The 13,642-nt window shown below is 59.4% G+C and overlaps 1 protein-coding gene across 1 annotated transcript in view; it reads right to left on the bottom strand.

The window, feature by feature from the left end:
* Nucleotides 1-4,313, bottom strand: part of VAV2 (vav guanine nucleotide exchange factor 2) — a 235,683-nt gene extending 231,370 nt beyond the window's left edge. The window contains exon 1 of the mRNA XM_048512184.1: nt 3,767-4,313. Within this exon, the coding sequence (XP_048368141.1) occupies nt 3,767-3,970 (204 nt within the window). The 5' untranslated portion in view covers nt 3,971-4,313. The remainder of the gene's footprint in view (nt 1-3,766) is intronic.
* Nucleotides 4,314-13,642: the final 9,329 nt, after the last annotated feature.

Raw genomic sequence — 13,642 nt, 5'->3', positions numbered from 1 at the left:
CCCCCCCCACCCCCCCCCCCCCCCACCCCCCCCCCCCCCCACCCCCCCCCCCCCCCACCCCCCCCCCCCCCCACCCCCCCCCCCCCCCACCCCCCCCCCCCCCCACCCCCCCCCCCCCCCACCCCCCCCCCCCCCCACCCCCCCCCCCCCCCACCCCCCCCCCCCCCCACCCCCCCCCCCCCCCACCCCCCCCCCCCCCCACCCCCCCCCCCCCCCACCCCCCCCCCCCCCCACCCCCCCCCCCCCCCACCCCCCCCCCCCCCCACCCCCCCCCCCCCCCACCCCCCCCCCCCCCCACCCCCCCCCCCCCCCACCCCCCCCCCCCCCCACCCCCCCCCCCCCCCACCCCCCCCCCCCCCCACCCCCCCCCCCCCCCACCCCCCCCCCCCCCCACCCCCCCCCCCCCCCACCCCCCCCCCCCCCCACCCCCCCCCCCCCCCACCCCCCCCCCCCCCCACCCCCCCCCCCCCCCACCCCCCCCCCCCCCCACCCCCCCCCCCCCCCACCCCCCCCCCCCCCCACCCCCCCCCCCCCCCACCCCCCCCCCCCCCCACCCCCCCCCCCCCCCACCCCCCCCCCCCCCCACCCCCCCCCCCCCCCACCCCCCCCCCCCCCCACCCCCCCCCCCCCCCACCCCCCCCCCCCCCCACCCCCCCCCCCCCCCACCCCCCCCCCCCCCCACCCCCCCCCCCCCCCACCCCCCCCCCCCCCCACCCCCCCCCCCCCCCACCCCCCCCCCCCCCCACCCCCCCCCCCCCCCACCCCCCCCCCCCCCCACCCCCCCCCCCCCCCACCCCCCCCCCCCCCCACCCCCCCCCCCCCCCACCCCCCCCCCCCCCCACCCCCCCCCCCCCCCACCCCCCCCCCCCCCCACCCCCCCCCCCCCCCACCCCCCCCCCCCCCCACCCCCCCCCCCCCCCACCCCCCCCCCCCCCCACCCCCCCCCCCCCCCACCCCCCCCCCCCCCCACCCCCCCCCCCCCCCACCCCCCCCCCCCCCCACCCCCCCCCCCCCCCACCCCCCCCCCCCCCCACCCCCCCCCCCCCCCACCCCCCCCCCCCCCCACCCCCCCCCCCCCCCACCCCCCCCCCCCCCCACCCCCCCCCCCCCCCACCCCCCCCCCCCCCCACCCCCCCCCCCCCCCACCCCCCCCCCCCCCCACCCCCCCCCCCCCCCACCCCCCCCCCCCCCCACCCCCCCCCCCCCCCACCCCCCCCCCCCCCCACCCCCCCCCCCCCCCACCCCCCCCCCCCCCCACCCCCCCCCCCCCCCACCCCCCCCCCCCCCCACCCCCCCCCCCCCCCACCCCCCCCCCCCCCCACCCCCCCCCCCCCCCACCCCCCCCCCCCCCCACCCCCCCCCCCCCCCACCCCCCCCCCCCCCCACCCCCCCCCCCCCCCACCCCCCCCCCCCCCCACCCCCCCCCCCCCCCACCCCCCCCCCCCCCCACCCCCCCCCCCCCCCACCCCCCCCCCCCCCCACCCCCCCCCCCCCCCACCCCCCCCCCCCCCCACCCCCCCCCCCCCCCACCCCCCCCCCCCCCCACCCCCCCCCCCCCCCACCCCCCCCCCCCCCCACCCCCCCCCCCCCCCACCCCCCCCCCCCCCCACCCCCCCCCCCCCCCACCCCCCCCCCCCCCCACCCCCCCCCCCCCCCACCCCCCCCCCCCCCCACCCCCCCCCCCCCCCACCCCCCCCCCCCCCCACCCCCCCCCCCCCCCACCCCCCCCCCCCCCCACCCCCCCCCCCCCCCACCCCCCCCCCCCCCCACCCCCCCCCCCCCCCACCCCCCCCCCCCCCCACCCCCCCCCCCCCCCACCCCCCCCCCCCCCCACCCCCCCCCCCCCCCACCCCCCCCCCCCCCCACCCCCCCCCCCCCCCACCCCCCCCCCCCCCCACCCCCCCCCCCCCCCACCCCCCCCCCCCCCCACCCCCCCCCCCCCCCACCCCCCCCCCCCCCCACCCCCCCCCCCCCCCACCCCCCCCCCCCCCCACCCCCCCCCCCCCCCACCCCCCCCCCCCCCCACCCCCCCCCCCCCCCACCCCCCCCCCCCCCCACCCCCCCCCCCCCCCACCCCCCCCCCCCCCCACCCCCCCCCCCCCCCACCCCCCCCCCCCCCCACCCCCCCCCCCCCCCACCCCCCCCCCCCCCCACCCCCCCCCCCCCCCACCCCCCCCCCCCCCCACCCCCCCCCCCCCCCACCCCCCCCCCCCCCCACCCCCCCCCCCCCCCACCCCCCCCCCCCCCCACCCCCCCCCCCCCCCACCCCCCCCCCCCCCCACCCCCCCCCCCCCCCACCCCCCCCCCCCCCCACCCCCCCCCCCCCCCACCCCCCCCCCCCCCCACCCCCCCCCCCCCCCACCCCCCCCCCCCCCCACCCCCCCCCCCCCCCACCCCCCCCCCCCCCCACCCCCCCCCCCCCCCACCCCCCCCCCCCCCCACCCCCCCCCCCCCCCACCCCCCCCCCCCCCCACCCCCCCCCCCCCCCACCCCCCCCCCCCCCCACCCCCCCCCCCCCCCACCCCCCCCCCCCCCCACCCCCCCCCCCCCCCACCCCCCCCCCCCCCCACCCCCCCCCCCCCCCACCCCCCCCCCCCCCCACCCCCCCCCCCCCCCACCCCCCCCCCCCCCCACCCCCCCCCCCCCCCACCCCCCCCCCCCCCCACCCCCCCCCCCCCCCACCCCCCCCCCCCCCCACCCCCCCCCCCCCCCACCCCCCCCCCCCCCATTGGCCCTCCAGATGTTATGGACTACAATTCCCATCAGCCCCTGCCCGCATGGCCAATTGGCAGGGCCTGATGGGAATTGTAGTCCATAACATCTGGAGGGCCAAAGGTTCGCCACCACTGACCTAAAGAGTGCGTTTGAGAAGCGTTTCCCTTCCTCTGGCACAAGAAGGGCAGGACTGTGCTTAGGACGGCATCCGAGAGGCGAAACTTGCAAACACTTCTCTCTGCGATGGGGGGGGGGGGAAATGGCAGCGCTGCCCAGCAGCCGGGAGAGGACTTTGGTCTCGGTGCCCAAAGCAAACTCAGCCGATCAGCCCCGCATATCCCCCACACACACACCCCGGTCCCGCCTGGCTGCAGCAGGGAGACCCCCGAGCAGAAGCGGACACTCGTGCGGCGCTCCCACGATACGCACGACTTTAGCGGGGCAAGGAAGAGCCTCTCGCGCGGCCAGGGCACAGAGCGGGCACTTCTTCTAGGGCAGTGATGGTGAACCTTTTCAAGACCGAGTGCCCAAACTGCAACCCAAAACCCACTTATTTATCGCAAAGCGCCAACACGGCCATTTAATCTGAATACTGAGGTTTTAGTTTAGAAGAAACGGTTGGCTCCAAGGCGTGCGTTACTCGGGAGTAAGCTTGGTGGTAGTCGGTGGCTTTGCTTTGAAGCAACCGTGCAACTCTTCCAACGGGTGAATCACGACCTAGGAGGGTTTACTCAGAAGCAAGCCCCGTTGCCAGCAACCAAGCTTACTCCCAGGTAAAGGATCGCGCTTCAGTTCTTCGCATGAAAATCAGTGGGGTTTAACAGCGTTTAACAGGGTTACCTACACTGCATCCCCAAAACTAGGTCTTAGGTTTAATGCTAATAACCGAGCCCAGCGGCCCAGGCCAGCCTAGATGTGTGTGTGGGGGGGGGGGGCACTCTGTTTGTGCGTGCCCACCGAGAGGGCTCTGAGTGCCACCTCTGGCACCCGTGCCATAGGTTCGCCATCACTGTTCTAGGGCGCCGTCCCGGGCAGAGGCCGGTCCTCCTACCTGCGACATCTGGGGCCTGAAGTTGATGTCCTTGAGGTCGACGGAGCCGGGCGCCAGGTGGTGCAGCAGCTGGCAGAGGAGCACCCCGTCGCGCAGCGCCTGCGCCAGCTCGAAGACCACGGCCGACGGCCACGCCACGCGGTGGTGGGCCGGCAGCACCTTGCAGTCCATCAGCCAGCGGCCGCACTGCCGCCACTCCTCCATCGCCCCGCCGACGACGCCGCCGCCGCCGCCGCGCCTAGTCCCGCCGCCACGCCGAGCCCCGAGCCCCGCGCAGGGCGCGCCGCGGCTCCCCCATTGCCGCGCGGGACGGAGGGCAGCAGGCGGCGCCCCGCAGCAGCCACGGTCCGGCGCTCCTGCCGCGCGCGCCGCCTCCCAGGAAAGGCTGCCTGGCTGGCTGGCTGGAGGAGGAGGAGGAGGAGGAGGCGCGGCAGAAAGAGCCGCCCGCCCTCTCCCCCCTCCCCGGGAACAAAGGGCGGCCCCCCCCGCCCGCCGGGCTGCTGGGCGGGCTGGCTGCTCTCTTGCGCGCAACTGGCCGGCTGCAAGAACTGGCCCGGCGGGGGGGCGGGCGAGTGGGCGAGTGGGTGGGTGGGTGGGTTTGTGGGAGGGGGCCGGCGCAAGGCCGAGGGGCGGCCCGGAAAAAGGGAACGCCCAGCCCGCTGGCCCGCCCGGCCGGCCCACTTCGGGACCTGGCGCTGGCCCAGCGCAGGGGCGGGCCGGGTTGGGCTGCGTCCCGAGGAAGCGCGCCGCGCGCTCCCTGCCAAGCAGGCCCCCGCAGAGCAGGCGAAGCCCCGGCCAGGTCCCGGCGTGCAGGGTTTGCGGGGGGGGGGGAGGAGGAGGAGGGAGGAGGAGGAAGAGTTGGCCTTTCCTCCTCCCCCCTGTCTCTCCTGTGAGGAGTCTCCAAAGCGGCTGGCCAACTCCTTTTCCCTTCCCCGCCGCCCCAGACTCCTCGGGAGGCAGGTGGGGCTGAGAACTCTCCCAGAGAACTAGCTATGACTGGCCTGAGGTCGCCCAGCAGGCTTCACGTGCAGGAGCAGGAAGCAAATCCGATTCTCCAGGCTACAGTCTGCCATTCATGTGGAGGAGTGGGGAATCGAACCTGGAGGTCCACATTATGGAGTTCACCACTCTTCGCCATTTTTGTCGTTCCTGCTTTACTTTCCTCTCCCCACAACAGACCCCTAGTGAGGTCAGTAGGGCTGAGGGAGTTCTGAGAGAACGGTGGCTGGCCCAAGGTCGCCCAGCAGGCTTCAAGTGGAGGAGCAGGGAAACCAGTTGACCAGACGAGTCCAGTTGACCAGACAAGAGTCCACCACTCCTGCAGAGGAGTGGAGAATCAAACCCAGTTCTTCAGATTAGCGTTTACTTGCTCTTAACCACTCACCCAGGCAAGCATGCATTGAAATCATGGGGGCTTACTCTGGAGTAAGCAAATAGTGCTCCAGCTGCACATCTGCAGTCTTCTACACACCTACCTGGGAGTAACACTGACCAAGTTTCCTGGGATTGGCCTCTTAAGCAAGGACCTCTGAATGCTTACATGGGAGTGAGCAGGTACCTTTGAACAGGGGGGGGGTGTGTGTGTGTGTCTTATTTTCCAAGAAAAGTTGCACGGGATGGCTTGCCCATTCATCCAAGTGCCTGTTGGCTCAGAAATCAGCCCCATTGAGTTGAGTGGGCTCCACCGCCAAAGCATGTGCTTACTCATGAGTAATAATCTTTGATCTTGGTGACCTTTTCCCTTTCATGTAAACATTAAACCCACCTGCATTGTGTGCATTTACTCGACAGCCTGTCCTGACACTTTACTCCCAAATACACACATTTGAGGTCAGCCTTGCTGGATCGCCAAAAGTTCAGCCAAAGGATTAACGTTAAGTTTGGAACATGGATCTGAAGCAGACGTGCAGAAAGCAGAGCCAGGATCTCGACCAATGCAGGAAAAGTGGGAAGGGTTTTTTTCTTCTCAAGGGTGGGGGGCAGGCGCTCTGCGCATGCTTAGGGAAGCACTTTTACCAAATACAGTAGTTAAGCGTTGCTGAGTTTGCTGTTGACTACAACAGGTTTGCCTGAAAGCGCATTTGGTGAGGGGGGAATGGGGGCAATCCACAGACTAAAATCGCCACTGGCTTCAACTTTCTGCAAGGGGGGAGGGTTGGTTCCTTTCCAGAGGTGGGATCCAGTAGGTTCTCACAGGTTCCCGAGAGTAGGTTACTAATTATTTGCGTGTGCCGAGAGGGGGTTACTAATTGGGGATTTTGCCACGTGATTTTTGCCTTCGTTACGCCCCTCCTCTCAGCAGTAGCGCGCAGAACTGGAAGAAGTCTAGCAGGAGGTGCACCGGCGTGCGTGGCAGCCTGTGCCTGCGTGCATTCGTTTCCCGGCCCGAGGACCGGCACAACGGCTGCGTCCTTGCCACAGCCCCGCCCAGGAATGCCCCGCCCCGGAATGTCCGGCCACACCCCCGTCATGCCCCGCCCAGCCCCATTGGCGCTACGCCACAGTTTGAATCCCACCACCATGGGAACCTGTTAGTAAAATTTTTGGATCCCACCACTGCTCCTTTCCAAATCTATTTCTTTTCCAAATGTGTGCAATACCCACGCTCTAGGAAGTTTTTGGGGGAGAAGTCCATGGCCCCTTCTCCCATTTTTTTTCACAACCATTTTTTTTAAAGCACCCAGCGAACTTCTCAGGCGAGTGGGGATTTGAATCCAAATGACGTTTGGCCTGCGTCTGTGGCTGGCATCTTCTCAGATGCAGGCCAAACGTCAGGAGAAAATGCTACTGGAACCCGGCCATACAGTTCGGAAAACCCACAGCACCCCAGCGATTCCGGCCGTGAAAGCCTTCGACAAGACACTGATGTGAAAGACGCTGAGCAGCAGCTGCCTGTCAGAGCAGACGGTGCCAGCCTGGGAAGCCCAGAGGTCTGACTCCGGGCAAGGCAGCTTCTCGGGTTCCACATAAAGGCAGAGGGGCGCTGGCTTTTTAGCAGGCCTCAAGCACCACTCCTGCTCAATTCCCGCCAGCGGAGCAGGAGTTAGAAGGAGCTGAGCCAGCAACGGACGAGGTGGGTTGGGGAGGCGGTCTGCAGGAATAGAACTGCTGCCCCCTGCTGTTGAGAACGGAGGAGGATGCTTTTGACTGTCCTGCTCGGTTCGGCTGGAGTGGCAGGAATGCTTGACCTCAAGGTGGAGCTACTAAAAAAAGAATGGCACTTTGCTGCGGGAACTTTGCTACAACTCATTTGCAGCTACCTTTAAAAGAAGGGGGGGGAAACAGAAGCCAAATAGGAGGAATTAATTTTTCCCCTGAAGAAATGTCCTCCTGTGACAGTGGCGTGGCGGTTAAGAGCCGGTGCACTCTAATCTGGAGAACCGGGTTTGATTCCCCGCTCTGCCACTTGAGCTGTGGAGGCTTATCTGGGGAACTAGATTAGCCGGTGCGTTCCAACACACGCCAGCTGGGTGACTTTGGGCTAGTCACAGTTCTTCAGAGCTCGCTCAGCCCCACCCACCTCACAGGGTGTTGGTTGTGGGGCAGGGGGGAAGGGAAAGGAGATTGTCAGCCCCTTTGAGTCTCCTGTAGGAGAGAAAGGGGGATATAACTCCAAATTCTTCTTCTTTTTCTTCGAATGACTTTGACCTTCTTCCCTAGTCACAGCTTGCAAAGGTGCATCTTTGACCCCTGTAGTGTGTATGTGAAGTTTAGATTTTTTGCCCCTATGTGCATCACTTTACATTTTGTTACACAATTTGTTCCATTTTTTAGAAGATGGACTGGGATGCCTTGTTCCCCAGGAACGGGAAGCCCCCGTTTGTACCCACTTTGAAAGACGCTGCTGACATCAGCAACTTCGACCAGGAGTTCACCTCTCTCCTGACTCCACCCGATGGCCTCCCGGCTCTCACACCGGAGCAGCAGGCCGTCTTCAAGGACTTTGACTTTGTCTCCCGACACCTCCTGGAGATCTGATTGGACAGGGCTGAAGCCCCAGCTTTGTTACCACTGGAGGAAAGACTCAGGCTCATTCTGCACATGCAGAATAATGCACTTTCAAACCGCTTTCAGTGCTCTTTGAAGCTGTGCAGAATAGCAAAATCCACTTGCAAACAGTTGTGATAGTGGTTTGAAAACGCATTATTTTGCGTGTGCGGAAGGGGCCTCAGTCACTGGTTGGGTATAATGAAGTTTGTAAAATGCACACAAAGGCTAGTTGGGAATGGGATGAAGCGTTCCAGGGGTGATGGGGACGAAGTATTTTCATCGGGAGAACATCACCTTCCGCATGGTTGATGCCAGTTTGCTGAGCTTGACAGATTTTCCTGGAAAAATCTGGGCAATTGAAACCAGAATCCAGTGGGAACCAAGATTGCTGATGTCGTGACAGTCTTGTGGAAGAGGCAGGAGTCCTACAGCCAGTTCCTTCTCCCTCTGGATCTGTTTAGTCCAAAGCAGAACATCTGAAACTAGGAAAGGACTTCTTAGCTAAGGAAGACTCCTCTTCACATGATCTGATAAGCTCCTTGGATGTTTGATTTTTTTAATAGTCACATTTGTTTATTTCGGGCCCCTTCCGCACACGCAAAATAATGCGTTTTCAAACCACTTACGTTAATACAGCAAAGTGAACTTTAACATTTAACAAACTTCAACTTTAACAAACTTCAACTTTAACAAACTTCAACTTTAATAAACTTCAACTTTAACAAACTTCAACTTTAACAAACAACTTTAACAAACTTCAACTTTAACAAACTTCAACTTTAACAAACTTCAACTTTAACAATGAACTTCATGAAGACCCGTCAGAGGCTGTCTTTGCTACATAACTGCAAAAGTTTTAAGATAGAAATGGGTTAGTTCATCTAGTCCAGGGGTAGGGAACCTTTAACACTCAAAGAGCCATTTGGACCCATTTTCCACGGGAAAAGAAAACACTTGGAGCCGCAAATAATTTCTGACATTTAAAATAAAGATAACACTATATATATATAGGGGTTTTTTTACCTCTTACTCCGCTCATTCTGAGAAGCGCATGGATGCACTCGCGCAGGCAAGGATGAAGCCGGCGGCTCGGCCTCGCCGGCTGCCAGGAAAGCGCCCGCCCCGCTCCAACGGGGTGGGCGAGAGGGGAAGCCCGCGGCGTGGCCCAGCCAACCGTGGGCAGTTGGTGCGCCCGCCCTACTGCCTGCAGGGCGGGCAAGGATGCGGCCGGAGGCTTGGCTCGTGGAGCCATAGTGCAAGGGCAGAAGAGCCGCATGCGGCTCTCGAGCCGCAGGTTCCCTACCCCTGATCTAGTCAGTCTTTACTCTATTTTTTAAAGTGCCCTTCTCCCAAAGAGCTCTGAGTGGCATACCTTCCCCCTCACATTTAAGTTTCACAACAACCCTGTGCTGATAGGGAGGGATGAGAGTGAAGTTACCCAGTGAAGTTCCCAGAAGAATGGGATTTTGAACCCAGGACTCTTCATCGTCGTTTGTGCACACAACGCGTTTACTGCACAGTAGGGAACTCGTACCATGAGAGGATCAAAGATGGCAGAAAAGCATTTGAATTCATGGTATGTAATAGGCGGGTCGTGGCGGTACGGCATGAATGCGCGGGAGGCGGCGTTGCTGGCGGAGAATATGCCAGCGCGTATCGCGTATGCCGAAGGAATGTTACCTCTGAAGTGAACAGCTGTGGATTTTTAAAATATATGCCTGCACTCAAAATCATGAAGAATTTTTAAAAATCTGCCACCTGGTTTTTTTTCATCATTCAACAGATCGAACATTAAGTAACCATCACAATTAGCTCATAAGGTAGGTTACTGTTTCTCCATATCACTAGCACAGGAAAGCTGGACAAATCAGACTACCGCCGAAGTGTAATTTGAACTTTTGTCCAGGGTTCCAGAATCACTAAAGCTGCCACTGAATACAATGTCAGTGTTGGGGCATATCTTGACCCGGGTTGAAGATGTATGGAGGAGAAGTCAATTTATGGCTACCAATCTTGATCCTCTTTGATCGGAGATTGCAAATGCCTTAACAGTCCAGGTGCTCGGGAGCAACAGCCACAGAAGGCCCTTGCTTTCACATCCTGCAGGTGAGCTCCCAAAGGCACCTGGTGGGCCACTGCGAGTAGCAGAGAGCTGGACTAGATGGACTCTGGTCTGATCCAGCAGGCTAGTTCTTATGTTCTTATGTTTAGTCATCAGTTTTGCCTGGGGAACCCTGGAAACTTTAACAATCTGGACAGAGCCACGCTTACAAAGATCACCCTCGTTTTCCATCATTGCACAGAAGTCTTTTCTGCCTGAATTTTAGCCACAGCCAAAGAAAAATCAGCAAACATATCAGAGACCATGGACTTAGAATCAAAGGGAACCCTTGGAATTTATTAACCGTTCTCTGAAAGGGCCAGCGGACACACAATTGAAAAAACCACAGGATAAAGTTTCCGTTGCCCCAGACCTGCAGTCATTTGATTTATCTGAGTAGGATACTCCTCGGAATCTACCCACATAAACTACAACCCTCCAGATTCTCTGGGAAAAGTCATGACTTGTACAAAACCATCGTATGTGTGCAATATAAATAGAGTGCATATTCTGTGCTTGGTTCTTCTCCAAGGGGTCAGATGATTCAGATGCATCAGTGAGGGGGGATTCATAGGGGGGGGGGGGGCTTCCAAGAAACAAATGTAAAATCCGTAATGTCATCACAACCGAAAGAAATGCAACTCCCCTGCCAAGCCCTTGATCTTCCACCATATTTGCAGCCAAGGTAAGTGTATATAAAAATACTGTTATGGAAACTACACCTTCGCATACAGTACCTTTTACGGTTCTTTTGGAAGTTCTCTTCCTTACCAGCAACTGCACGTTCTTCGGGATTTCCCCCTTCTTCCGCAGTGGTCTGTTAGGAGAACAAATGGTGAGTATTTCTGCAAAAATATCAGCATGTCCATTATACCAATTCCCTATGAAGAGTGAACTCAAGGCCTTCTCAAGATATCCCCATAAACAAACAGCTTCATCTAACACAACGATGCCCATCATGCCAATATCCTGAAAGTTATCTGAACTTGCTTTAGAAATCTCCTGTGAAAGAGTGATAGTGCAAGGTGGGCACAGAACAGGAGACTATTAGCAGCGTATCCCAAACACGCCCGTTAAGTCACACAATCCGTACCATCCATGCCTGCACATATGTTGGGTTCTCCTCTGCTTTGTTATCTTCACCATCTTCCTCATCTTCCTCTTCATCCTTTGCAGAGGATGAAAGACATATAAGAGTGTGCTATGATGCCTACCTTCAAGATATCCCCATAAACAAAACGAAGCTTCATCTAACTTGCAACTTGATGCCCATCATTGCCAATATCCTGCACCAGAAGTTATCTGAACTTGCTTCAGAAATCTCTCCTGTGAAGAAGGTAAAAGGTGGAGCACAGAACGGGAAGACTATTAATGGCCCGTATCCCAAACAGCCCGTTAAGTCCACACAATCCGTATTTTCATCCATGCCTGCACATATGTTTACAGGTTCTCCTCATGCTTTGTTATCTTCACCATCTTCATATCATCTTCCTCTTTATCCTTTGCAGAAGGATGAAGACGCAGACATATAAGAGTGTGCTATGATGCCTACCTTCAAGATATCCCCATAAACAAACAGCTTCATCTAACACAACGATGCCCATCATGCCAATATCCTGAAAGTTATCTGAACTTGCTTCAGAAATCTCCTGTGGAAGGTAAAAGGGAATTGGAGCGCAGAGACAGGGGAGACTATTAGCAGCGTATCCCAAACACGCCCGTTAAGTCACACAATCCGTACCATCATGCCTGCCACATATGTTGGGTTCTCCTCTGCTGTTGTTATCTTCACACCATTACTTCCTCATCTTCCTCTTCATCCTTTTGCAGGATGAAAGGAACATATAAGAAGTGTGCTATGATGCCTACCTTCAAGATATCCCCATAAACAAACAGCTTCATCTAACACAACGATGCCCATCATGCCAATATCCTGGAAGTTATCTGAACTTGCTTCAGAAATCTCCTGTGAAGGTAAAAGGTGGGCACAAGAACGGGAGACGCTTCAATGTGCAGCGTATCCCAGAAAACACGCCTGTTAAGTCCACACAATCCGTACGTCATCCATGCCTGCACATATGTTGGGTTCTCCTCTGCTTTTGTTATCTTACCATCTTCCTCATCTTCCTCTTTATCCTTTGCAGAGGGATGAAAGACATATAAGAGTGTGCTATGATGCCTACCTTCAAGATATCCCCATAAACAAACAGCTTCATCTAACACAACGATGCCCATCATGCCAATATCCTGGAAGTTATCTGAACTTGCTTCAGAAATCTCCTGTGAAGGTAAAAGGTGGGCACAGAACAGGGGAAGACTATTAGCTTGGCGTATCCTCAAACAAGCGCCGTTGGCAGTCCACACAATCCGTTGCACCATCCATGCCTGCACATATGTTGGGGTTCTCCTCTGCTTTTTTGTTATCTTCTTCACCATCTTCCTCATCTTCCTCTTCATCCTTTGCGGAAGGATGAAAAGACATATGCTGGTGTGCTATGATGCCTACCTTCAAGATATCCCCATAAACAAACAGCTTCATCTAACACAACGATGCCCATCATGCCAATATCCTGGAAGTTATCTGAACTTGCTTCAGAAATCTCCTGTGAAGGTAAAAGGTGGGCACAGAACAGGAGACTATTAGCAGCGTATCCCAAACACGCCCGTTAAGTCACACAATCCGTACCATCCATGCCTGCACATATGTTGGGTTCTCCTCTGCTTTGTTATCTTCGCCATCTTCCTCATCTTCCTCTTCATCCTTTGCAGAGGATGAAAGACATATAAGAGTGTGCTATGATGCCTACCTTCAAGATATCCCCATAAACAAACAGCTTCATCTAACACAACGATGCCCATCATGCCAATATCCTGAAAGTTATCTGAACTTGCTTCAGAAATCTCCTGTGAAGGTAAAAGGTGGGCACAGAACAGGAGACTATTAGCAGCGTATCCCAAACACGCCCGTTAAGTCACACAATCCGTGCATTACCATGCCTGCACATATGTTTGGGTTCTCCTCTGCTTTGTTATCTTCCTTCAGCATCTTCCTCATCTTCCTCTTCATCTTTTGCAGAGGGATGAAAAGACATATAAAAGTGTTAACTATGATGCCTACGCTTCAAGATATCCCCCCATAAACAAACGAAGCTTCATCTAACACACAGCGATGCCCCACGTCATGCTTTAATATCCTGAGAAGTTATCTGGAACTTGCTTCAGAAATCTCCTGTGAGAGGAAAAAAGGTGGAGCACAGAACAGGAGACTATTAGCGAAGCGATTAATCCCAAACACGCCGTTAAGTCACACACAATCAAAAGTACCATCCATGCCTGCACATATGTTGGGTTCTCCTCTGCTTTGTTATCTTCACCATCTTCCTCATCTTCCTCTTCATCCTTTGCAGAGGATGAAAAGACATATAAAATTAACTATGATGCCTATACAGCTTCAAGATATCCCCATAAACAAACAGCTTCATCTAACACAACGATGCCCATCATGCCAATATCCTGGAAGTTATCTGAACTTGCTTCAGAAATCTCCTGTGAAGGTAAAAGGTGGGCACAGAACAGGAGACTATTAGCAGCGTATCCCAAACACGCCCGTTAAGTCACACAATCCGTACCATCCATGCCTGCACATATGTTGCAGGTTCTCCTCTTAACTTTGTTGTTATCTTCGCCATCTTCCTCATCTTCCTCTTCATCCTTTGCAGAGGATGAAAGACATATACGAGTGTGCTATGATGCCTACCTTCAAGATATCCCCATAAACAAACAGC

This window comes from Sphaerodactylus townsendi, linkage group LG12, assembly GCF_021028975.2.
Source record: "Sphaerodactylus townsendi isolate TG3544 linkage group LG12, MPM_Stown_v2.3, whole genome shotgun sequence".
NCBI lineage: Eukaryota > Metazoa > Chordata > Lepidosauria > Squamata > Sphaerodactylidae > Sphaerodactylus > Sphaerodactylus townsendi.
This window is presented reverse-complemented; position numbering and strand designations above follow the sequence as displayed.